At 52.9% G+C, this 24,947-nt stretch overlaps 1 protein-coding gene and 3 gene segments (V, D, J or C); 1 reads left to right on the plus strand and 3 right to left on the minus strand.

The window, feature by feature from the left end:
* LOC102932895 overlaps positions 1-24,947 on the minus strand; it is a 489,191-nt gene that overhangs the window by 148,221 nt on the left and 316,023 nt on the right.
* Positions 1-24,947, minus strand: part of LOC102940154 (immunoglobulin epsilon heavy chain-like) — a 1,331,510-nt gene that overhangs the window by 114,046 nt on the left and 1,192,517 nt on the right. The gene's annotated exons all lie outside the window — the stretch shown is intronic.
* LOC119563587 overlaps positions 1-24,947 on the minus strand; it is a 797,667-nt gene that overhangs the window by 94,014 nt on the left and 678,706 nt on the right. Inside the window, 1 exon segment of the C gene segment in view lies at positions 23,929-24,228. Within this exon segment, the coding sequence occupies positions 23,929-24,228 (300 nt within the window).
* LOC119563588 overlaps positions 1-24,947 on the plus strand; it is a 50,562-nt gene that overhangs the window by 7,685 nt on the left and 17,930 nt on the right. The window contains 2 exon segments of the C gene segment in view: positions 1,533-1,862; positions 2,360-2,692. Of these exon segments, the coding sequence occupies positions 1,533-1,862; positions 2,360-2,692 (663 nt within the window).

Here is a 24,947-nt window from a genome sequence, read left to right on the forward strand (position 1 = left end):
TGTCTCCATTATGATGCTGTCTTTGGTGAAACCAAGACTTATTGCAACCTGATCTGGGTGGAGAATGTCCCCTCCACTCCAGTGCAGGAGAGTTCCCTGTATTTCCAAGGCATTATCCAGTCCGAAATGCCCCAAGTAATGGGGATCCCACCCCACCCCTGGAGGAGATGATTCCACAGCCTCACAGAGCACATCACCACTAAAGGAAGTGCAGGAAAACTGTCCTAATTGCAAGAGAGAATTTAAGGGAGGGTGCAGAATGTAATCTCATTGGGCTGTGATTTGGCCAAGACATTGGAGTGGACGCTCTTGCTCTTGGGGAAAGTTCAAAGAGGTTTTTCATGGCTGGGAGGTGGTTCGCTGAAAATGTTCTTTTCTTCTTAACCATGGATCGCCCTGGGTGTTGTTTGCTCCACACTTGGACACGGATTCCCACGGTGGCAGATTCACAATTTTGCCCTTATTGTCCCTTCTTATTCTTCAAATTTGTTGCTGGCACATGAGGAATGTCTTCATGGATCTGCAGCCATGACAGGCACCCCATTAAAATCTGTTCTCAAGGAAAAGATGAGCTGGGGTGGGGCAGATTCCATATAGGATTCAGAAGCTGACGAATTCATGCAAACAAAGGAGAGAAACCCCTCAGCTCCATTGCCCCACAGTGGGGCTTGGGAGTCCATATGAATCTGGAATCCCAGCTCCAGCAGCATCCACTTTAGAAACTAATCTCATGAGTGACACCATGCATATCCTTCACACAACATTCAATAGAGGACATTGTCCCTGGGTGCCAGGACTCCCATCAGTCTGGGCTTCCCTTCTGAGATTTCTAAAGTGATTCGAGGTCTCCCCTCCCCCATCGGCTTGCAGTGGAAGTTGAGGGACTCATGCCCTGAGGGACCTCGGCAGACCATGGGTGTGCAATATAAATGGCCCTTCTGCCTGTGCAGGGGGTAGGGTTTAGGAAACACAAGTTCCGTCCTGAGCCGTGGGTGCAGTGTGGGGTCTAGTGGTTAGAGCAGGAGGATCTGGGTGCCAGTCATGACCATGGGCAGGTCATTTGTCCTGTTTTCCAGCTGCCATCTCTGGGAAATGGGGATAACTGCACTGAGCTCAGGCGGGTCATCAAGCTCATGAATTTCAGGCCAGAAGGACCCTGATTTGAGCCACCATGGCTGGTCTGTTCCCAGCCATGTTTTCCTGAATGGAACTTTCTCCCAACAAAACCAGAGACCTTCAGATTTGCTGCTGGGACCCAGAGACCCAAATAACCATAATGGGACCCAGGAATCCCAATCTCTCAGTTGGTTGGAAAATCTCAGCCATTTTCCCCACTGCTCCATAGGATGAGGGTCCCGCCCCTTCTACCAGGGAACCCAGTGCCCTATTTCCACCTCCAATGACCCTCAGCCCCTTTCCCAAACAGCCCCTGGGCTTTGTGCCCCTGAGAGAGAGGCACTCAGTTTCCACCTCGTGCCTGTTGAAATATTTGCTCAGCCCAGCCCTCAACGCTGCCTCCTGCCCCCGACCAGGTGTCAGCAACTGTAATCGACACCCTCTGGAGGTCTCTCTCCTTCCCCCTTCCCTGGAGGACCTCTACGTAGGGCAGAACGCCACCATCAGTTGTTTGGTGAGTGGCATGGAAACCCCCGGCAGCCTGGAGGTCTCCTGGAACCGGGGTAGTGGGGGCCCGTTGGCCTTGGTCTCCAGGGAGCCAGTGCTGCAGGAAGATGGCACCTACAGTGCAACCAGCATCCTTCGGGTGTTCGTGGAGGAGTGGCAGGCGGGGGAGGAGTTCACCTGCACCGTGAAGCACCAAGACATCCCATCGGCCATTGTCAAGAGCATCCGCAAGAGTCACAGTAAGAACTCAGCCTTTCCCCTGTAGGGGGCGCCAGCTCCCATCTGGCTGCAGGCTTGGGGGAGTGGCTGGCTCAGGATGTGGGGAATGGGACACGGGACCTTCTGTCTCTAGGGGGCTCTAGTTCTGATCCGGCTTGAGGTCTTTGGGACTGGGAGTCGCAAATTTGTGGTTGGGATGAAACGGGCAAATTTATGAGACAGAGGGGGACAGAGTCAGGACTCCTGGGTTCTTTTTCTGTCTCTGGGAGGGGAGTGGGATGTCGTGGGTTAGAATAGGGAGACTGGAAGCCATGAGTCCTGAGTTCTAGCCCCTTTTCAGGGAAGGTATTTGGATCTGGTGGGTTAGTGTGGCCCGAACTCCTGGATTGTATCCATGGGTCTGGGTGGAGAGTGGGGGGTCTAGTGGGATATAGCAGGGCGATGAGGGTGGAGGATGGTAGCCAGGACTCCTGGGTCCCAATCCTTCGCATCAACCCTTTGGTGTTTCTCATGGCAGTGGTTTCCCTCCGGGCCCCTTCTGTCTACATCTCCCCTCCTCACGCTGAGGAGCTGGCTCTCCGGGAATTGGCCACCATCACCTGCCTGGCCTCCGGCTTCCGGCCCAGAGCCATCTTGGTGACATGGACCCAGCAGGACCGGCCCGTGCCCCAGGAAGCCTACACCAACATTGGCCCCGTCCGGGAGGCTGGGAAGGAGGAGCGCTACTTCATCTACAGCAAGCTCAATGTCTTGGCATCTGAATGGGAGCGGGGGGATACGTACGCCTGCGTGGTGGGGCACGAGGGTCTGCCCATGACCTTCATCCACCGGAGCGTGGACAAAGCCTCCGGTAAACCCACTGCCGTCAATGTCTCTGTGATCTTGTCCGATACCGACGTCACCTGCTACTGAGGAGCAGAGCCGCGTGGGCTCCTTACGGCGTATCTGAGATGGCCAGGGAACCTCGTGGGCTCTGGGATTCCTCTTAGCCTGTGTGTAAAGCTGTGGGAGCTCTGGTGTACAGAGCGTGGCTGTGTGTGGAATATGCCCAAATAAAAATGCAGCATGCTAGAGTTTGTGATGAAGGGTGTGTCTTCTGGCGGAGACTGTCTCTGTGTCTCATCCACCCATCCACGCTTCCTCCCACAATATCTAGATGTATCCCCCCACCTTTATTTCTTTCTTTCTCTCCAGCCATCCTCCTTTCCTTATGTATAGACTACATCAATTCATTCTTCCAAACAGGATCCATCCACCCATCCTAGGCTCTGGGGAGGGATAGCTCAGTATTTTGAGCATTGGCTTGCTAAACCCAGGGTTGTGAGTTCAATCCTTGAGGGGGCCACTTAGGGATCTGGGGCAAAAATAGGGGATTGGTCCTGCTTTGAGCAGGGGGTTGGACTAGATGACCTCCTGAGGTCCCTTCGAACCCTGATATCCTATGATTCTATACCTGTCTCTTTGATTCTACAATGTCCATGCATGCAAAATTATGCAATCTCCTCTCTGCATCCATCCATCTTCATGCATTGTCATGTTTCTACCTGTCCATCCCTCTGCAGTGAGTTGCTATCCATCCATTATTATTCATGATATTGCAACTCCTAGATCTCCTGACTGAGGTCAGAGCCCCATTGGATGGGCCCTGTTCGAACACACACAGAGGAAATGTCCCGGAACCAAGGAGCTGATAGTCTAAGCAGACAGAGGCTGGGATGGGATATTTTGGCACAAAAGGATTAAAATAGGGATGCTATAAAGAAGCAAGACACCCAAGTCCCACTGCAATTGTGAGTTTATCTTCACTGGCACCTAATTTCCTCAGAGTCCTTTAAAGACCCCAGCCCAGGTGGCTTGTCTCTGGTCACACTGCAGGTCAGTGGGAGAAGTGGGAATAGAGCCCTGATCCCCCATCTCCAAGACTTGTTTCTTAACTATTGCACCTGTCTCGCAATGTAGCCCTAGCCACTCTGGCGTGAGAACCCTTAGGAGATGCGTCCTCACTTGACCACATAAGGTTAGAGGCAGAGTGCCCAGGAATCTGGTTTTATGTGTTTAGAGAGCTAGGCGGGAGGGTGAGACTGAGTTAGGAGCCTTCATTCCTCCCAGCTCTGTCCCTGGATGTATAGACATGGAGGTAGTGTGCAGGGGAAGTGATTTCACCTCTGTGTACGGGGTTAGGGAGACCGATACTGGAATACAGCATTCAGTTCTGGAGTCAACACGGAGTGACAGTCAGAAAAGATAACAATGGTAGGAACCATTAGGAAAGGGACAGATATTAAGACAGTAAATCTCCTAATGCCACTGTATAAATCCATGGTATGCCCACAGCTTGAATATTGCATGCAATTCTGGTCGCCCCATCTCAAGAAAGATGTATTAGAAATGGAGAAGGTACAGAGAAAGGGGACAACATTGATCATGGGGATGGAACAGCTTCTGTCTGAGGAGAGATTAGACAGGCTGGGACTTTTCATCTTAGAAAAGAAATGACTAAGGGGGATATGATAGAGGTCTATAAAATCATGGCGGGTGTGGAGAAAGTAAATCAGGAAGTGTTATTTTCCCCTTCACATAATACAAGAACCTGGGGTCACCCAATGAAATTAAATGGCAGCTTGTTTAAAACAAACACAAGGAAGAACTTCTTCACACAACAGAGTCAACATGTGGAAGTAGTTGTCAGGGGATGTTGTGATGGCCCAAAATATAAGTGGGTTCATGAATTTATCTAATTCTTTTTTGGAGGATAAGTCTATTAAAGGGCACCCATGAGCACAGAGTGGTGTGGCCTAGTGCCCATGGTCAATATATCAGCCCTGAAGCGCAGGACTTTGTTTTTTTGGGGCTAGAGTCAATCTAGCAGCCCTTGAGTGTAGGGGAGTGTGGCCTAGCGGCCAGAGTGAATAGAGAGGACCTCAAATGCAGGGCAGTGTGGAAATGGCCAAACCCAGGGGCCATCACCGGAGGGGATGAGGCAAGGGCGGTGGGACACGGGCTCACCTGAGCGCTCATCTAGGCCAGTCCCCTGCACTCATGGCAGGACTAAGTATTATCTAGACCACCCATGACAGGTGTTTGTCTCACCTGCTCTTAAAAATCTCCAATGATGGAGATTCCACAACCGCCCTAGTCAATTTATTCCAGTGCTTACCCACCCTGACAGGAAGTTTTTTCTAGTGTCCAACCGACACCTCTCTTGCTGCAATTTAAGCCCATTGCTAATTGTCCTACCCTATGAGGTTAAGGAGAGCAATTTTTCTCCCTCCTCCTTGTAAGAACCTTTTATGTTCTTGAAAGCTGTTATCATGTCCCCTCTCAACCTTCTCTTTTCCAGCCTCAACAATCACAATTTTTAATCTTCCCTCATAGGTCGTGTTTTCTAGACCTTTCATCATTTTTGTTGCTCTTCTCTGACTTTCTCCAATTTGTCCACATCTTTCCTGATATAGACTGCAGGACAAGTGCTAGTAATAATAATAGGGCTCAGATTTTCCTGGATACTATAGCTGATGGATTCCTTCACCAAGTAGTTGCTGACCTGAGAAGAGAGGACGCCATTTTAGATTTGGTTTTGGTGAGCAGTGAGGACCTCATAGAAGAAATGATTGTAGGGGACAAGCTTGGTTTGAGCGATCATGAGCTAATTCAGTTCAAACTAAATGGAAGGAGAAACAAAAATAGATCTGTGACTAGGGTTTTTGATTTCCAAAAGGCTGACTTTAAAAAATTAAGGAAATTAGTTAGGGAAGTGGATTGGACTGAAAAACTTGTGGCTCTAAAGGCAGAGGAGGCCTGGAATTACTTCAAGTCAAAGCTGCAGAAGCTATCGGAAGCCTGCATCCCAAGAAAGGGGAAAAAATTCATAGGCAGGAGTTGTAGACCAAGCTGGATGAGCAAGCATCTCAGAGAGGTGATTAAGAAAAAGCAGAAAGCCTACAGGGAGTGGAAGATGGGAGGGATCAGCAAGGAAAGCTACCTTACTGAGGTCAGAGCATGGAGGGATAAAGTGAGAAAGGCCAAAAGCCATGTAGAGTTGGACCTTGGAAAGGGAATTAAAAGCAATAGTAAAAGGTTCTATAGCCTGTGACAAAGCTCTGTCCTTGCCTCCGTGGGTCCCGTGTTTCCCTGGTGCATTTCGCTAGCCTCAGAGGCTCACTGTGACCCTCCCCGTAACCCTTCTCTCTCTAGAGACAAGGGTCACAGTCTACTGAGCCATTTTCATCATAAGCCAGTGAGGGAGGTGAGGAGAAGTTATCCTTCCTTGCACAGTCTCTGTTGTCTCCCAGTCTCAATGATTAATCAGGGGGCAACGGTGGGGGGGGGGAGCCCGGGCCCACCGTCTACTCTGGGCTCCAGCCCAGGACCCTAATAGTATCAGCTGTGGTAGCTGACCTTTTAGAAACATGACATGTACAATTCTCTGGGCTACTTCCCCCACAGCAGCCCTCACTTCCTCAAGCTCCACTTCACCCTTACCTCAGGGCCTCCTTCCTTGTGCCTGATATGGTGTGTACTACTCAGCCTCTCCAACAGCGCAACTTCCTCCCACAGCTCCTGACATGCACCCCCACCTGACTGACTGGGAGGCTTTGAACTAGTTTCAGCCAGCCCCTGATTGGCTTCAGGTGTCCCAATCAACCTAGCCTTCTCCCTGCCTTCTGGAAAGTTCTTAATTGGCCCCAGGTGTCTTAATTGACCTGGAACAGCTGCCATTTCACTTATCCTGGTACCAGGGATTTGTTTAGCCTGGAGCTAATCTATCTATCTCCCACTACTTTTCCATAGCCACCTGGCCTTGCCCCGTCTCAAGCCATATAAATAAGAAGAAAACAAAGAAAGAAGAAGTGGGACCGCTTAACACTGAGGATGGAGTGGAGGTTAAGGATAATCTAGGCATGGCCCAATATCTAAACAAATATTTTGCCTCAGTCTTTAACGAGGCTAATGAGGAGCTTAGGGATAATGGTAGGACGACAAATGAGAATGAGGATATGGAGGTAGATATTATCACATCCGAGGTAGAAGCCAAACTCGAACAGCTTAATGGGACTAAATCGGGGAGCCCAGATAATCTTCATCCAAGAATATTAAAGGAACTGGCACATGAAATTGCAAGCCCGTTAGCAAGAATTTTTAATCAATCTGTAAACTCAGGGGTTGTACCGTATGACTGGAGAATTGCTAACATAGTTCCTATTTTTAAGAAAGGGAAAAAGAGCGATCCGGGTAACTACAGTTTGACATCTGTTAGTTTGACATCTGTAGTATGCAAGGTCTTGGAAAAAATGTTGAAGGAGAAAGTAGTTAAGGACATTGAGGTCAAAGGTAAATGGGACAAAATACAACATGGCTTTACAAAAGGTAGATCGTGGCAAACCAACCTGATCTCCTTCTTTGAGAAGGTAACAGACTTTTTAGACAAAGGGAACATAGAGGATCTAATTTACCTCGATTTCAGTAAGGCATTTGATACGGTTCCACATGGAGAATTATTAGCTAAATTGGAAAAGATGGAGGTCAATATGAAAATTGAAAGGTCGATAAGTAACTGGTTAAAGGGGAGACTACAGTGGGTCACAATGAAAGGTGAACTGTCAGACTGAAAGGAGGTTACTAGTGGAGTTCCTCAGGGATCGGTTTTGGGACCAATCTTGTTTAATCTTTTTATTACTGACCTTGGCACAAAAAGCGGGAATGTGCTAATAAAGTTTGGGGATGACACAAAGCTGGGAGGTATTGTCAATACAAAGAAGGACCGGGATATCATACCGGAAGATCTGGATGACCTTGTAAACTGGAGTAATAGTAATAGTATGAAATTTAATAGTGAAAAGTGCAAGGTTATGCATTTAGGGATTAATAACAAGAATTTCTGTTATAAACTGGGGACACATTACTTGGAAGTAAAGGAGGAGGAGAAGGACCTTGGAGTATTGGTTGATCACAGGATGACTATGAGCTGCCAATGTGACATGGCCGTGAAAAAAGCTAATGCGGTCTTGGGATGCATCAGGAGAGGTATTTCCAGTCGAGATAAGGAGGGGTTAGTACCGTTATACAAGGCACTGGTGAGACCTCACCTGGAATACTGTGTGCAGTTCTGGTCTCCGATGTTTAAGAAGGATGAATTCAAACTGGAACAGGTACAGAGAAGGGCTACTAGGATGAAAGGAGGAATGGAAAACCTGTCTTATGAAAGGAGACTCAAGGAACTTATTTTGTTTAGCCTAACCAAAAGAAGGCTGAGAGGAGATAGGATTGCTATCTATAAATATATCAGAGGGATAAATACCAGGGAGGGAGAGGAATTATTTAAGCTCAGTACCCATGTGGACACAAGAACAAATGGATATAAACTAGCCATCAGGAAGTTTAGACTTGAAATTAGACGAAGCTTCCTAAGCATCAGAGGAGTGAAGTTCTGGAACAGCCTTCCAAGGGAAGCAGTGGGGGCAAAAGACATATCTGGCTTCAAGACAAAGCTTGGTAAGTTTATGGAGGAGATGGTATTCTTTCTACCAGCACAGCATTTGGAGCACGCTTAGCCTGACCTGAGGGGCAGGACTTCCTCCACCCCTGGGGTGGGATTAACCCTTTCCTGGACAGTGAAGGTATGCACACCCCATCACAGGCACGAAATCTGGAAGGGAACCATTGGAACGAACTTCCAGTGGTAGAGGTGGAGTCTCCATCTGGAGATTTGTACATCCAGCCTGTGGTCCATTCTGGAAAATATGCTCCCAGCAAAGACAAGTCATTGGGCTGCATAGAGGGGTAGCTGGGTGAGATTCTCTGGCCTGTGATATACAGGAGGTCAGGCTTGTTACTGTAATGGTCCCTTCTTGCCTTAAGATCTACAAATGCACCAGTCAAGGTTTCAGAGCTAGGAAGGTCACGTCAATTATCCATCCACTGCCTGGGCCATAGAGTGCACTGGTGAGTGAATTAAGATTCCAGCTGGTACATCCAGTCAGCTGAGGCCTCTCATGCCAGGCCTTTGAGTGCCCAGGTGTGTACTAATTTGAGGAGGCTCCAGGCCATTTCCCAGTCGATGTTCGTGCCATTGACAAGACACATGGACAGGCTCAGGGAATGCTGGGCTGTGAGTCCTTCCAACTCTTGGGAACGGGTTCCCAGCGGAGCCCAGGCTGGTGGTGGGTGAAAGGGGCTCTGACTGAGTGGTATCCCATGTGGGATGAGTTGGGAGAGGTCTTTACTCAGTCTCCATGACACAACAACATAAACGGCTGAAGGAATTAGAAATGGGCCATGGAGACGTCTGCCTACAGGGACAGAGGTCACTGCTGTGTGATGGTGGCAGAGTCGCCCCAAGGGAGAAGTCAGTTGGGGGCCATCACTTCTGTTTCCAGTGTCTGACAATATGGGGCAGCTCAGGGTGTTGCTGATGGGGTGGCCGTGCCTTTCCCCCCTTTTTGTAGGGCTTGCGGGTGGGCTGGTCAGGTGTTGCCCAAATGTGGTGATGAGCTACAGATCTTTCCCCTTCTAGGAGCATGGGTTGAAATGGAGTCCAAGCGGGTAGTGGCTTAAAAGTTGCTCCCATCAGATGGCCCCGTTATTAGGTGTATTACAGTCGTGTGCAGAGGTCTCCACTGAGTTTGGGACCCCAATGCGCTAGGAGCTGCACACACATAGAGTAAGAGATAGTCTCTGCCCAGGAGAGCTAAATGTCCAAAAAGAGAAAGGATGTGAAGGGAAACTGAGGCACAGAGAGGGGAGGTGAATTGCCTGAGGTCCTGCAAAGTCAATGACAGAGCTGGAAATAGACCCATGGGGGTCCTGAGTCCCATCCTAGTGCCCTGTTCATTGGACCTCACTGCCTGTGGGATGATACGAGTTGAGGGAGGTCTCAGAACAGCTCTGTGGGTAAATTCCCCAGGTCCCCAGAATAGGGATCGGGGGGAATTGGTGCCTCTGCTGCCCAAGAACTGGTCCCAGCATGGCTCAAGCTGGCACTGGCTGGGAAGATGCCGCTGTTGGATGGGGGTGCATGGCCCCATTGAGCTATGCATTGGCAGGTCTCAGCCCAGCTCTGTTGCTGGCCTGGGGAGGGGAATCGCATGCTCGGGGTGGCTGGGGGGTGTAAAGGAGCCAAAGGGCGTGAAATTTAATGGAAGTTGGGGCTGAAATCCCTGAGGCTGCTGTGAGAATTGCAGCCTGTGACGGGGGGTCTCCACCTGCAGCCTGCCCGGTCTCCGCTGGCAGGGACCCTCTGTCTCTGGCCCTGGACAGGGATCTCCTGCCAAGAGCACAGATCGGAGCTCCCCGCTGTGCCCGCTCAGCTCCCTGGGTTAACGAAGAGGCCTCTCTAACCGGCACATGTGTCTCATCCCAGCTCCTCACTGCCTTGTGGAGGACCAAGGCGTCTGTGTTGAAGGAGGAGAGGAGGAATCTGACGGTCTCTGGACACCTGTTGCCTTCATTGCTCTCTTCCTGCTCAGCCTGTTGTACAGCGCCGGCGTCACGCTGCTTAAGGTAAGAGCAACAGCGACCTTCATGGTCCCGTGTCACTGCTGAGAGCAACAACCCGTGCTCAGGAATGGATCCCACGCCATCAGCATGCAGCCAGCCGCCAGCCGCCAGCCGCCAGCCGCGGGAACTGCTTAGTCACCCACACTCAGTGATGAAATTCAATAAGGACAATGCCAGGTACTCCACTTAGGAAGGAGCAATGAGTTGCACACACACAAATGGGAAATGACGGCCTAGGGAGGAGTACTGCCGAAAGGGACCTGGGGGTCCTAGGGGATCACAAGCTAAATATGAGTCAACAATGTAATACTACTGGGAAAAAAACCAATTCTGGGATGTATTAGCAGGAGTGTTGTAAGGAAGATACGAGAAGTAATTCTTCTGCTCTACTCCGTACCGATACGGCCTCCGCTGGAGTCTTGTGTCCAGTTCTGGGGACCATATTTCAGGAAAGATGTGGAAAATTTGGAGAAAGGCCATAGGAGAGCAACAAAAATCATTCAAGGGCTAGAAAACATGAGCTGTGAGGGAAGACTGAAAGAACTGGAGAAGAGAAGACTGGGGTGGCCTGGGCGGGGGAATGAGATTAGAACATTTTACAAATCTATAAAAGGTTGTTCCCACGCCATCAGCATGCAGCCAGCCGCCAGCCGCCATCACCACCCATAGTCAGTGATTGTCAGAGGCCAGAGCCAAGGGCGAGAGCCACAGTCAGGAATTGGAGCCCGGGGTTAGGCGCATGGCTGGACCCAGACGGGAAGAGGGGAGGAGCCGGGCTGGACCCAGACGGGAAGAGGGGAGGAGCGGGGCTGGACCCAGACGGGAAGAAGGCAGGAGCCGGGCTGGAACAAGCAGTCACAGCTGCTATCGCAGCCCTGGGGAAATTCTTTGGGCAGCTGCTTAACTTGTGCTGGGCTCATGAACCGGGCTGCTGACTCTGCCAAGCAATCAGGGCGGAGCCAATCAGGCAGCCGGCTCCAGGCCAGGTGCGCACGTCAGGTTGCCTGGGACTGGCTCTGCTGCCAGCCCTGATTCCTGACAGTGACCAACGATCAATGAGAGAGAATCAGGAACGATTACTTATTAATAATCCACCCCCCGTCATCACTAATTAACGAGCTGCCATCCAGGTTAATGCGGCAGTGATCAATACATGAGAGTCAACAGTCTATTATCAATTCCAATCGTTTATCACTGAGAAATCAATAATCACGGATTGGCTGTCCCTGGTCAGTACCTAGTGATCTATACTTAATGCTGAATAGGCATTAATCTGCAATGAATTATCAATAATCAACACTCCCAGATCAGTAATTAATGTTAAAGAATTGAGGATCAAGCATCAATAAGCTGCTAATAATTATCAATTGATAAGAATCACTTGTCAATAATCAGGCATTAATGATCAATGACCAAAACTGAATGATCCCTAATTAAGACGCAAGAGGAAATGTTCCAAGAGCAAGGCTCCATGAGCGTCAATCAATGAGCACTCAGCCGTGATCGCTAAGGATCAGTCGTCGGGCCCAGAAGCACAAAGGGCCAGAGGTGCCCGTGAAGCCGGTTCTGTGCCGGGCCGCGGTGCAATGGGGCTGGTACGAGAAGCAGGGAGAATTGGCGGAGGCAGCTGCGGCTCCCCAGGGACTTGGTGTGCGGCACCCACTGGGCAGTGGCCATTCCCTGAGGCGGTTTGACAAGGCTGGTGTCTCTGTCTGGAAGATGAGCTCCAGCTCAAGCCAGACATCCTGGCAGGACGCAGGCGTGGCTGGGTGAGGCTAGATGGTGCCAAGGGTCCCTTCTGGCCTTGCTCTCCCAGCCGAGGATGCTGCCCGTGAGCGGCACCGGCTGAACCCCTCTGCTCTCTGTGTCCCACAGGTGCGGTGAGTGCCCGGCTCCGGGCTCCTAGGAGGGGACAGCACTGCTTCGTCCTCTTCATTCCCTCCCTCCATCTTCAGCCCTGCTGGGCTCCGGCCCCCTCTCCGGACACCGGGAGGGACCATGTTCCACGGCAGGGCAGAGGGCGCGACAACGGCCGCTGAAGGGTCTGAGCTCCGCAGAACCCAGAGCAGGGAGGGCAGAGTCCTTCCCCGGACGTCCCCGTGGGGCAGCCCATGCTGGAGCTTGAGCTCAGCCCCGTGCCCCTCAGTCCTCCACCCCCATCCCACGGCAGGGACTGGATTTCCTTGTGTGTCTGTGTGTGCAGGGCTGTAGTGTCCTGAGGCCTGGTCAACGTGGACTGTGGCGAGGGAGAACAGTCTCATTTGCTCCATCGTTTAACTTGCAACTTAGACGGGAATTGTGTGTTTGATCCAAAATAAAAGGAGTTAAGAATTGGTAGCTGCATTTCAGGGTGGTTTGGGGGGATTTAACCAAGGAGAACGGTACCCACTGTATGTCCCAGTCCCCCAGTGTCTATCTACTCATCCATTCATTCTGAGACACGCACATATCTCTCTTTCTTTCTTTCTTTCTTTCTTGGCTGATCAGTGGTATTCTCTGCCCCAGAGATCTCCCCTTAGTGCCACTCAGTCCCAGCTCTCTGGGTTTGTAGCTAGGCCCCCATCTCCCATTGGGGCCAGTGCAGCGGGCATCCTTCATTTTATTCTCCATGCCGGGAGGCGCCCCCTACAGACACGACATGACCCTCTGGCGGGTGTCAGGGGTCCCTGAAAGTCGGGGATGGAGGTTATGAATGAGATGGAGCCTGATTTGTATATTTATTTATTTATTGTCACTCAGTGCAGACAGCAAAAGTCACACCCACACACCACCCATAAAAATCCCAATGAAGAGCTAAATATGCAACATACAGCACGACAGACACAACTCTGGCTATGGTCCTGCCCCAGGGCAGGGGGCTGGCTGGCGCAGGGGGTGGGGAAGGGGATATGGGGCCTTTCCGCTCTAGGGGGCGCTGGCCTTGATCCAGTCCCAGAGCAGGGGGCTGTTGGGCTCAGGAGGGTGGGAAGTGGGACTCGGGTTGTTTCCTCGCTAGGGGCGCTGGTTCCCTGCATGAAGCGAGTTATCTGGTCTCAGCCCAGCTCCCAGCAGGGCAGCGTCCCCAGTGGCTGAGGGCGGATTAGGCCATGTGGGGTGAGCTCCTCGCTCCCCCCAGGGGGTCTCCCAGGGGCACAGCGCTAGCGGGGGGCAGCTGTGGGACTCAGGGTGGTGTCACCAATAGAGCCGGGAGTCCCGGCCCCTTGTCTCCGGGCGGACGGGGGCAGCGGCCCCTACACCACGCGCTGGACAACGTTCTTGTACTCGGGGCCACTCGCCTGCCTCAGCTGCACCATGGCGGAGAACAGCCACTTCACCTGCAGGGGGGCAGAGAGAGCAGGGGTGAGAGGGGTCAGCACTGGGGGAGCTGCTCGGTCCGTCTGTCTGTCTGTGTCATCCCTTCCTGCTTTTATGTCTGTGTCTCATTCACTCAGTCTCTGTCTTATTCCCCTATTCTTCTTTCTCTTTCCTTCTTCCGTTCTTTCTTTCCCTTCCATGCTGCCCTCTGTGATGTTATTGACATGAACTGTGACCGCATGGATCATTGTTGCAACCACTGATATATATTTTCAGGAAATGTTGTACGAAGGTTGTTGTATGAGGGGTCTATGACAAGGTTATGATTTGCTGGTTGTGATGATCCTGTGTGTGTATCATTTTTGTAGTTGAAGTTATGGATATTGGCTTTGGACTTGTATCTCAATGTGTTTTGATTCTAAGTAGCCTCAGTCAAGCATTTGCTCAGCTTCTTGGGAAAGGACTATTCTCCGTAAGTGGCCAATCAAGAAACACTTAACTGAGAATGAATTTGGGAGATGCCAATCCACGTCTGAGCTTTCCTGGGAACGTTCAAACTAACATGTAAACAATGGCATCGGCCTGCAAACTGAGCCATGCATGGACATGTGACTTGCCCATGTGACTCCAGACTCCATCTTGCTGCTGTGATTTTCCACAGTAAGAAGAAAGGACAGAGAATATAAAAGGCCCGGAAAACCCCTCCATTTTGTCTTTGATCCTGCTTCAGACCTCTGGAGGAACCTTGCTACAAACTGAAGCTCTGAACAAAGGACTGAATGACCCATCCCAGCTGTGGATGGACTCCAGAGACTGGATTTGAACCTGCATTACTGCTACAAGCCTGCACCAAGAACTTTGCCATTACTCTCTGTGTCATAAATATAAAGGGAAGGGTTCCAACCCCTCTGTGTGCAGTAACATAAAATCCCTCCTGGCCAGAGGTACAGAATCGCTTACCTGTGAGGGATTAATCAGTGCAATTAACCTAGTTGGCACCTGAGCAGAAGGACCAATGGGGAAAGAAGATACTTTCAGATTGTTTGTGCTCTCTTTGTTGTTCCTTCTCAGAACAAAGAGAGAGACGGAGCAGGTAACCCAGGTCCTAGAAAGATCCTGAAATAATATGTCTAAAATTACAGAAATTGTATGTAATAGCAAGGAAATGCGTTAGATTATTTTTTGTTTTAACTTGTAAATTTTCCCTATGCTAAGCGTTAATTTTATTCCTGTTTTGTGTCTGAGAAGCAGAGTCAGAGGGGAATCCTCTGTGTTTTAAATCTTTTTATTTACCCTGTAAAGTTATCTTCCACCCCAATTTTGCAAGTGGCTGTGCTTGACCAGTTTGCTGGGGAGACGAGGTTGCTGAGAGAGGAATGTCTCCGTGCTGATTCTGTAAGTGAGCTGTCTGTGCTTCAGTGTCTGAGGACAGATTTGGCTACAGGAGAGAGGGATAGCTCAGTGGTTTGAGCATTGGCTTGCTAAACTCAGGGTTGTGAGCTCAATCCTTGAGGGGGCCATTTAGGGATCTGGGGCAAAAATTGGGGACTGGTCCTGCTTTGAGCAGTGGGTTGGACTAGATGACCTCCTGAGGTCCCTTCCAACCGTGATATTCTATTCTACTAATGTTTTAGAGCCCAACAATTTTATGGTTGAATGCTTGAGGATGCAGGGGAGAGACAAGCAAAGTTTCACCCTCAGACTGTTTGGATTGGTGTGGTATCTCTTCAAGACAGAGTCCAGCCTTGGAATTGGTAGCAGTTAAGAATCTGAAAACTGGTGAACAGGCTCCTGTCTGTGTGGATGCAAATTACCTTGGGGACTGGGGGAAGAAAGACTTGCTCATAGCTGTTAGCACAGAGAGCCCACCCTAGCAGCCAGTGAATTCTGTTAAGCAAGAGAAATCAGGGTTTGATGCTTCAGGACAAGGAGGAAAAAGAGAACTTAACTTTGCAAAGGGAAGCCACAGGGTAACCCTAAAATGCCAAAACCCCAGTGGTATGGAGCCAAAGGTGTGGCATGACAAAAATGATTGTAGATGGGCACTTGCAATGAATTTGTTGTTCTTGCTACTGGTAATTTTTGTAACGAATGTGTTGCTATTACCAAGAACTGTATAAATGGGGGTAAGATCTGATTTGTATATTGACCTGGGTCTGGGGCTTGGTCCTTTGGGATCATTAGAATTACTGGATATTGGTTTTGATAACCATTTGTCCCCATAAGGAGTGGCATTGGTGGTGATACTGGGAAACTAGAGTGTCTAAGGGAATTGCTTGTGTGACTTGTGGTTAGGCAGTGCGGTAAAACCAAAGTCCTCTCTGCTGGGCTGGTTTGGTGTGCCTTAGAAGTGGAGAAACCCCAGCCTTGGGCTGTAACTGCCTTGCTCTAAGCAATTTGTCCTGAATTGATACTCTCAGAAGTGTCCCACCAAAGACAGCATCGTTACAAGAGGCAGCATTGTTACGCCCTCTACTGTGCTAAACTCGTTCATTGCTTCATTCCTATGTTCTCTCTCTCTCTCACCTTGAACAGGGTCACGGTGGCGCTGTAGCACACACTCAAGAGGAAGAGGGTGACGAAGACCGAGATGGTGGACCAGAGTCCGTCAAGCTCCTTGTCTCCGTCCTCGCTGCAAAACTCACCTAACACGATCACCTCTGTTGGGGGGAGAGAAAGAGACATCAACTCCAACTCAGCCACTGTGACAGAGAGAGCTCGGACTGTGAGTCCAACACCAACCCGCCTATCCCCTTCTCTCTCCATCCTTCCATCCCTCCACTCATCTATCTCTGGATACATCCACCCATCCCTGACCACAAAGCATCCATCATTCCATCCCTAGACACACCCCTCCTTCCATTCATCCATCTCTAGATGTATCCATCCATCCGCCCATCCCCATTCATCCCTCCATTCATCCATGACCACAAACCATCCATCCATCCATGCCTGCACCCATCCATCTGTAGATACTTCCATCCATCCATCCATCACCACAATCCACCCATCCATCCATGACCACAAACCCCCCATCCATCCATCAGTCCATCCCGAGACACCCCCCCCATCCGTCCATCCATGACCGCAAACCACCCGTCAATCCGTCCATCAATCTCTAGACACCTCCAACCATCCCAAGACGCACCCCTCCATCCATCCACCCACCCCTGCCCGCTATGATGAAATGAAGGATGCAGAGCCTCCCAGGTCTCATCTCACTTGTCCCATGTGGCCGTGGCCCTACACCCTGGCACTGAAGCTTGGCCGCGTGTTGAATTTCTCTGTGCCTTAGTTTCTCTGCCTGTGAAAGGAGGCTCAGGATCCCTCTGAGGTGGGCGAGGTGCCGGGATGCTGCCATGGTGGGGGAGCTCCCTAAAGACCAGGAGGATGGATTTCACCCGTGTGCCTCTATGACCCTGCTCCCAATGTATCTAAACACCCAGGAGTCACTTCAGATGGAACACAGCCACCCCTGGGCCTGTTTATACAGGGCTCTCTTGCCAACCTGGAGTTGCCTCGTCTGTGGGGATTTTGAACACTGTCGCTTTTATGAATCGAGCCACAAGTATTTTAAGGATGGGATGTAACGTTTCTCTCTGATATGAAAGATGATGCTCCCTGAAGCATGGTGCCCCCTACTGATCCCCCTGCCCTAGAGATGTCTGGAGAACAGATGCATGAATCTGCTTGTCTCTCTCTGTGTTGTGTGTGTCTCTGTGTGTACAAACACGACAGCCCAGGTGGGAGGGTCCCTGGATCATTCCATGTGACAGGTGTGTCCATCTGCACTGGACTGAGCTCTCTCTCAGCCAACCCTCCCACTCTCTTACTCTGTGTGCCCCTGCACGGCCCCCAGGATAACAGCCCTACCACTGCCGCTGCAGGCTACGCACTCTTTAATGCAGGTGTGAGCTCTGTGCTCGGCACTGGTGGGTTTGAGTCCTGCGCTCGCCCATCCAGCCTTGGGGCTGATACACACATGGGGGGAAGGTGTGTGAGTGAGGGGCTGTTTAGGAGATGGGGCAACTGCATTGTCTGTCCCACCCCACTGCCTGGACCCCCTATGTCACCAGAGCTAGTGAGACTTTAGGTGAGTCCCTGCTTAGTACCTGCTCCAGCAGCCCTACGACTGCTGCTGCTTTGTGGGGACAGAGTCCCAGGAGCTGATCCCCCTGTGGGGTGTTTGCGGTATGTTGTCCTATCTCCCCCTCCCCAGCTGCCACTGAGGGTAAGGGTTGGAGGGAGACCTCTTAGCCTCCTAGCCAGCAGAGGAGGTGTGTGTGGGGGTCAGGGTATTTTAATTACCTTCCCCACACTGACTGTCTGGAAAATTCCCATGGGGCCTCTGCTCCTCTCTGTGGTGGACGGGGGTGTAGGGTAAATCCTGATCCTGATCCAGTGCCCCTCTGGGTACACATGGGTTATAGCCTAGAGAGTATCTCGCCTCGGTGAGATGCCAGGGATGGCTTGGCCATCCACCGATACACCTACCCACCCAGCCATCCCACGCTCCATCCATCCTTATCTCTAACCATCCTCCATATCTTCCATCCATCCATATAGATCCTTACCCATCCATTCTCCTACCTCCACATCCATCCATCTCCATCATCATCCCTACCCATCCATCCATTCATCCTCCCCCACGTTTTCCATCCATCCACGCAACCCCATCTACTTATTTATCATCCCTTTATATATTATCCATCTCCAGCCATCCATCAGCATATGTCTCCATTAACACAATCAGTCATCCATCCACCCATTGCCATATTCACCCATCCATTCATCCTCATCTATCTATCACTCACGATCACTACCAGCCCATCCGTCCATCCCCATCCATTCTCATTTTCCTATCACCATCCATCCCCATCGGTATTGATCCAGTACCATATGCACCCACCCATCCGTTCATTTATACATCCATCCGTCCCCACCTATCCCCATCTCTAGCCATCCATCTATCACAGTCCACTATTTATCCATCCATTTATCCATCCCTTCATCCTTCAGAACGGATACCCTTCCTACCTTCACCATAAATTCATCCATCCATCCCCATCCACTTATCCATTGGCACCGCACCCGGGAACCATCCACCCACCATTCCCGCAGTGCAGCACAGCCTAGTGGGATTGGGTGAGACTCTGAGAACACCTGGGTTCTGTTTCTAGCTCAGTAACGGACGTTACCTTGGGCAGGTCCCTTCCCCTCTTGGTGTCTCTGTTTCGTCTCCCTCCTTCTCTGTAAGGTGTGAGCCCTTTGACACAGGGACTGTCTCCCACTGTGTCTGTGCCATACCCAGCCCAACAGGGCCCTATCTGAGTTGGGGGTGGAGGTACTACTTTAATCCAAATAATAAGCACGCTCTCTCTCTCTCTCTCTCTCTCTCCTTCTCCTTCTCCTTCTCTCTGTGATATCTGTTGGTCTATTAGTGCTTCCCTCTGAAGTATGTATGTATCCATCTAACCATCTCTCTGAACACCGGGCCTTCCAACTGACCTGGGCTTGGATATGGGCTCTGTAGTATGTGTGTGTGTAACTGTCCATCTACCCCCCTCTCCATCACTGCTTCTGTGTTGTTTTTGTATCCATGTATCTACCCATCCTTCCTTCCTATGGCACCAACCCATCCTTCGTTCCATGGCATCAACCCGTGTATTTAGCAATCCTTCCTTCCATGGCATCAACCCATGTATCTACCAATCCTTCCTTCCATGGCATCAACTCATGTATCTACCAATCCTTCCTTCCATGGCCTTTACCCATGGATCTACCCATCCATCCATGGTGTATATGTATCCACCCATTCAGGATCTGGGAATTGGCATCCCCAGGCTTGTAGCATCTTGGCTTCTCCCAGCCTGCAACCTGGGACCTCGTCCACCTTGGGCGACCTGCAGATTTCACCCAGTGACACCACAACAAGGAGACCTGGGGGTGAGCTCAGACTCGTTCTGTTTATTCACTTGTTGTCATTGCGGGCACAGAGATTATTTACAGGAAGTTGTACTGGACAATACTAGCAGTGGGGCTGGGAGGAGATGTCTTCATTTACCAGAGACTTTGCTGACGCTGCGTTGGGTGAACTTCATCTGCAGGGCTTCATGGATGACCATGCAGGTGTAGGTGTCCCCGCTGTTCCAGCTGGCCTTGCTGACTTTCAGCTTGCTGTAGAGGAAGAAGTTGGAGTCGCCGGCTCCGTCCTTGATGGGCTGGGTGGTGATGTATTCCATACTCTCGTTGGCTTTGTAGTTCTTCATCCACTGCACCGAGATGTCCTCGGGAAAGAAGCCCTGCACCAGGCAGGTGAGGCTGACGGAGTCTTCGGAGCTGCTCAGCTCATCGTTGTGGGGGTGCAGGAGGTAGATGCCTGGGCCAGAGCGCCTGCCTTCGGTGCGTGGGGATGGAGGACACGGTAGCCATGCTCATCACTCAGCTGGGGCCACGCGGGGAGAAGGAATGTGTGTGTGTGTGGGTGTGGGGGTAGGAACATCTCCTCTCTCCTCCAGGTTGGAGGGGCTGGGGACTGGGAGCTGGTAGTCCTGGAGAGCAGGATGGGGGATAAGATGGTCTCCATCTCATATGGGGATGCAAAGGGACCCAAGGCCGGGATCCCAGGTTGTTGGGGGTCGGGGCTTCCCCTTAAGGAGCATCCCTCCCTGCTGGGGGTGGGGATAGGGGAGTCTCTCCCCTTAGGGACCCTGCTCTCCTCCTACCTGGCTTCTTGGAGATGGATTTGATGAGGGGCGAGGGCAGCTCTGAGTGCTCCACTTTGCAGGTGAAGGTCTCTCCGGCATCCCAGTCGCGGGTGAGGATGGGCATGGAGCTGGAGGCGGTGAAGGTGCCGTTGAACTGCTCACTGAGGTCCACGCGATCAGGGCTAATGGGCTCTGGCTTCTCCCGGGACCAGACCACCCGGAGGCTGGAGTTGCTAGGCAGGTTGACCACCAGGCAAGTGAGCATGGGGCTCTGGGCCACATACAGGGCGGCGGGAGATGGGGGCACCGGGAAGACCTGGATGTTACCGGGAGATGTTCTTTCTTCTGGGGACAGGAGAGCCCAGGTCAGCAGGTAGCCCTGGGTTCCCCTGCCCAAGCCCATCCCAGTCTCCCCCGCACTCCTCTCCCCCCTGGAGCCCAGCCCGGCATCCACCTCCCCAGAAGTGGATTTCCAGTAAAACACAGAGTGCCCTGGCACAGGGCCCCCCAATGGCAGGGGGCCCCAGGGTCTGGCAGCTGTGAGGGCAGAAGCTTGGTCCTGCCCAGTGGGAGATTTAGAGTTAGTGGGGCCCCTCCTTGGGACCCAGCCAGGAAAAAGATCACTCTCTCTTATCTCCCCCCCGCCCCCATTTCTCATTCTTGTTTTCTTCCTCCTCCTCCTGTAAGTAATAGCAAGTGAATGAAAATAAAGGGAGGTACCTTGACTGTTGTTGTCGTCAAACTTATTTTCCCACAGACCACTTGAAAATCGCTGGGGGTCTCGGCGGACACGTAATGATCTTTCCAAATATTGCGTGTACCGTTCGCTAACGATTGTAAAGCGCTTCGGATAAGAGCCCTTTGTAAAAAAATGTGAGAAAATGTGGGGTGAGGGGTGTGGCCAGGAGTTAGGGTGCCGGAGGGGTCTCAGGGTGGGGGGTGCAGTGTCTGGGAGGGAGTTAGTGTGTGGGAGGGGGCTCAGGGTGGGGGGTGCAGGGTCTGGGAGGGAGTTAGGATGTGGGAGGGGGCTCAGGGTTGGGGGTGTTTGGTCTGGGAGGGAGTTAGGGTGTGGGACGGGGCTCAGGCAGAGGGTGCGGGGTCTGGGAGGGAATTAGGGTGCGGGAGGGGGCTCAGGGTGGGGGGTGCAGTGTCTGGGAGGGAGTTAGGGTTCGGGAGGGGGCTCAGGGTTGGGGGTGCGGGGTCTGGGAGGGAGTTAGGGTGAGGAAGGGGGCTCAGGGCTGGGGCAGGAGGTTGGGGTGTGGACCAGTTCCCTGGGGAGCTCCATTTGGTCCTGAGGGTGGGGGTGGGAATGTGGGGGGGTTCAGGAGTTAGGGCTGGGTTTGTGGGGGTGCTCCCGGCCCCCTGCCCCTGGCGGCTCACGGGGGGAGATGTGCAGGGGGAGTGTGGCGGCCCGGAGCGCCGGCAAACAGCTGTTCGGGGGCAGGGGCAGCGCTGGGGAGGGGCAGGGAAGAGGCGGGGGAGGGGGGAGCCTGATGCCGGTGGGGGCGGAGCCTGCAGAGGAGCCCCTGGAGCCGGCAGGAGCAGACGCAGATTGACAGTAAAACACGGGGGGGGCCCAGGGCCTGGCAGCTGCAGGGGAGAAGCTTGGTCCCCGCACTCCCCCTACACATACCCCCCCCCAGCCCCTGCCGTGAGCCGCTCGGGGGAGGGGACTGGGAGCACCCCCATGACCCCAGCCCCCTGCTCTGATTCCTGGACCCCCCCACATTCCCACCTGCACCCCTGGCACCAAATGGAGCTGCCCCAGGTAAGCGCTGTGCACCCCAACCTCCTGCCCCAGCCCTGAGCCCCCTCCCGTGCCCTAACTCCCTCTCAGACCCTGCACCCCCCACAGCCCCCCAGCCACCTGCCCTCCCTGACTCCTGCACCCCCCCACAGCCCCCCAGCCTCCTGCCCTCCCTGACTCCTGCACCCCCCACAGCCCCCCAGCCTCCTGCCCTCCCTGTCTCCTGCACTCCCCCACAGCCCCCCAGCCTCCTGCCCTCCCTGACTCCTGCACCCCCCCAACCCCCCAGCCTCCTGCCCTCCCTGAATCCTGCATCTTCCACTGCCCCCCAGCCTCCTGCCCTCCCTGTCTCCTGCACCCCCCCACAGCCCCCCAGCCTCCTGCCCTCCCTGACTCCTGCACCCCCCCAACCCCCCCAGCGTCCTGCCCCCCCCACAGCCCTCCAGCCTCCAGCCCTCCCTTACTCCGGCAACCACCAATCCCCCACCACACTCCCAGCCCCCTGCGCTCCCTGACTCCTGCAGACCCCCACATCTGCACCTGCACCCCTCGCACCAAATGGGAGCTGCCCCAGGGAAGTGCTCCACACCCAATCCCCTGCCCCAGCCCTGAGCCCCTCCCTCCCCCTAACTCCTGGCCAGACCCTGTACCCCAACCCCCAGCCTGCTCGTGCACCCTAACTCCCTCCCAGATCCTGTACCCCCCACCCTAAGCCCCCCCACACCCTAACTCCCTCCCAGATCCTGTACCCCCAACCCTGAGCCCCCTCCCTCACCCTAACTCCTGGCCACACCCCTCACCCCATCTTTTCTAACATTTTTTTACAAAGGGCTCTTATCCGAAGCGCTTTACAATCATTAGCGAAAGGTACACGCAATATTTGGAAAGATCATTACGTGTCCGCCAAGACCCCCAGCGATTTTCAAGTGGTCTGTGGGAAAATAAGTTTGACGACAACAACAGTCAAGGTACCTCCCTTTATTTTCATTTACTTGCTATTACTTACAGGAGGAGGAGGGAGAAAACAAGAATGAGAAATGGGGGCGGGGAGGAGAAGAGAGAATGATCTTTTTCTTGGCTGCGTCCCAAGGGGGGGCCCCAAAGATGACGCTGATCACAGGGCCCCACTCCCTCTACATCCGCCACTGCCCCGTCTCTTCCGAGGCAGCCTAGCGGGAGTGACAGTCACCTTCGCACTTGCAGGCGTGGTCCTCGTTTGTGGTCTTGGTGCCCGGGTGGTACACGTGGCAGGTGTATTTCTTGCCCTTCAGCCACTCGTCCTGGGAGACACTGGCGTTGCTGCGGGTGCTGAAGGTGCGGCCGTCGGCGTCCTTCTTGGCAGGGTCGGTGTCACCACGAAGTACCCCACGCTTGCCGTCCACCAGCCATTGCACCGTCAAAGGCTCAGGGGAGAAGCCGGAGATGAAGCACACCAGCTGCACGGTGCCTGGCTTGGTGGTACAGGAGTAGAGAACGTGCACCTCGGGTTCAGAGTACGGGCCCTCTGGGAGAAGGGTGGCAGGGATTAGTTTTTGTATAGACCCCTGCTGAGCCCCCCCACCTTGCTCTCCGCTCCCCGGCGCCCCCGATGGAGCCCCCCGCTCCCTGCAGCACGGCGCCCCCTTTAGAGCCCTCTGCCCCTTTCCCTGCACTGCAGCACCCATCACTTCTCTCGGCGTGATGTCTCTCCCTCTCCGTCCATCCACCCACCACAGCGACTCCCTCGGCTCACAGCGCTGGCAGGCTCCCATCCTCTCTCCCTGCAGCAGTCACCAGATCAGGAACCTGAGAGACCCCCAGCCCCTCCCCTTCCCCCCCCGGGCTGCGCCGCGCCGTCCCTACTTGGGATTTCCTTGGAGATGCTGCGGCTGGTGGGCTGGTGTTCTACGTTGCAGCTATAGGTGTTAGACTCCCAGCTGCTGGACGGGACGGTGACCTGGCTGCTGAGCGTGTAGAGGCCGCTGGAAGGTTGCAGCAGGGAGGGATAGGTCTTCACGCCCGAGGGGGTGACGTTTGGGCTCCATGTCACGGTGACCGGCTCGGGGAAGTATCCTTTGGCCAGGCAGCCGAAGGTGACCTGGGGGGTGGTGCCTTCGCCGATGCAGGAGGTTAGGGGGAAGACAGAGGGGGCCGTGGGGCTAACTGCAAAGAGAGAGAGAGCGAGGCCATGAGACGCAGCCCCTACCCCTCTCCATGCAGCACGGGGGCCGTAGGGTGGCACAAGGGCCAGCATTCAATGCTGGGGGAGAGCGTCCCCTAACGGAGCCCCACTCTGCTCCATTCAGCACAGCAGACAGCTTGTGGTGAGACTGTTGCAAGGTCTTGTTACTGTCTGTGCGTAAGTGGGTGCCTGAGAGAGGCTGCCCCCCGTCTTCCAGGTTGTGTCACAGAGTGACCAGGATCAGGGCCCCCAAATCACTTAGAGCTAAACAGACCCTGTCTGTGATCGGGGGCCCCATTACACTGGTGCTGCAGAGAGACACAATGACAGACAGTCCCTAGCCCAAAGAACTTACAGGCCAAATAGGCAAGGTAAAGGAAGGGTCAGAGGGGAAACTGAGGCAGAGAGAAAAGAAGGGACCTGGTTACAGCAGGTCAGTGGCACAGCCAGGTACAAAACCCAGGAATTAGGTGCTGAAGTGCCCAAGTGGCAGAGAAATTCTCCTTGGAGAAATCACAGCGTCTGCAGCTAGAAAACAATCCAAGTTTTTGACCAAGGAACTGAAATTGGGGGACACTTCTGGGCTCTCGGAAGAAGTGTGGTACCAGAAACGTTTGGGTCTTCCGGTCTCCAGCTGGAGACATGCAGATGTTAGACCAGCAATTTTAGCTTGGGTACAAATATTAAATGTTATATTCTC

The sequence above is a fragment of the Chelonia mydas genome, chromosome 13 (genome assembly GCF_015237465.2).
Source record: "Chelonia mydas isolate rCheMyd1 chromosome 13, rCheMyd1.pri.v2, whole genome shotgun sequence".
In the NCBI taxonomy this organism is placed as follows: domain Eukaryota; kingdom Metazoa; phylum Chordata; order Testudines; family Cheloniidae; genus Chelonia; species Chelonia mydas.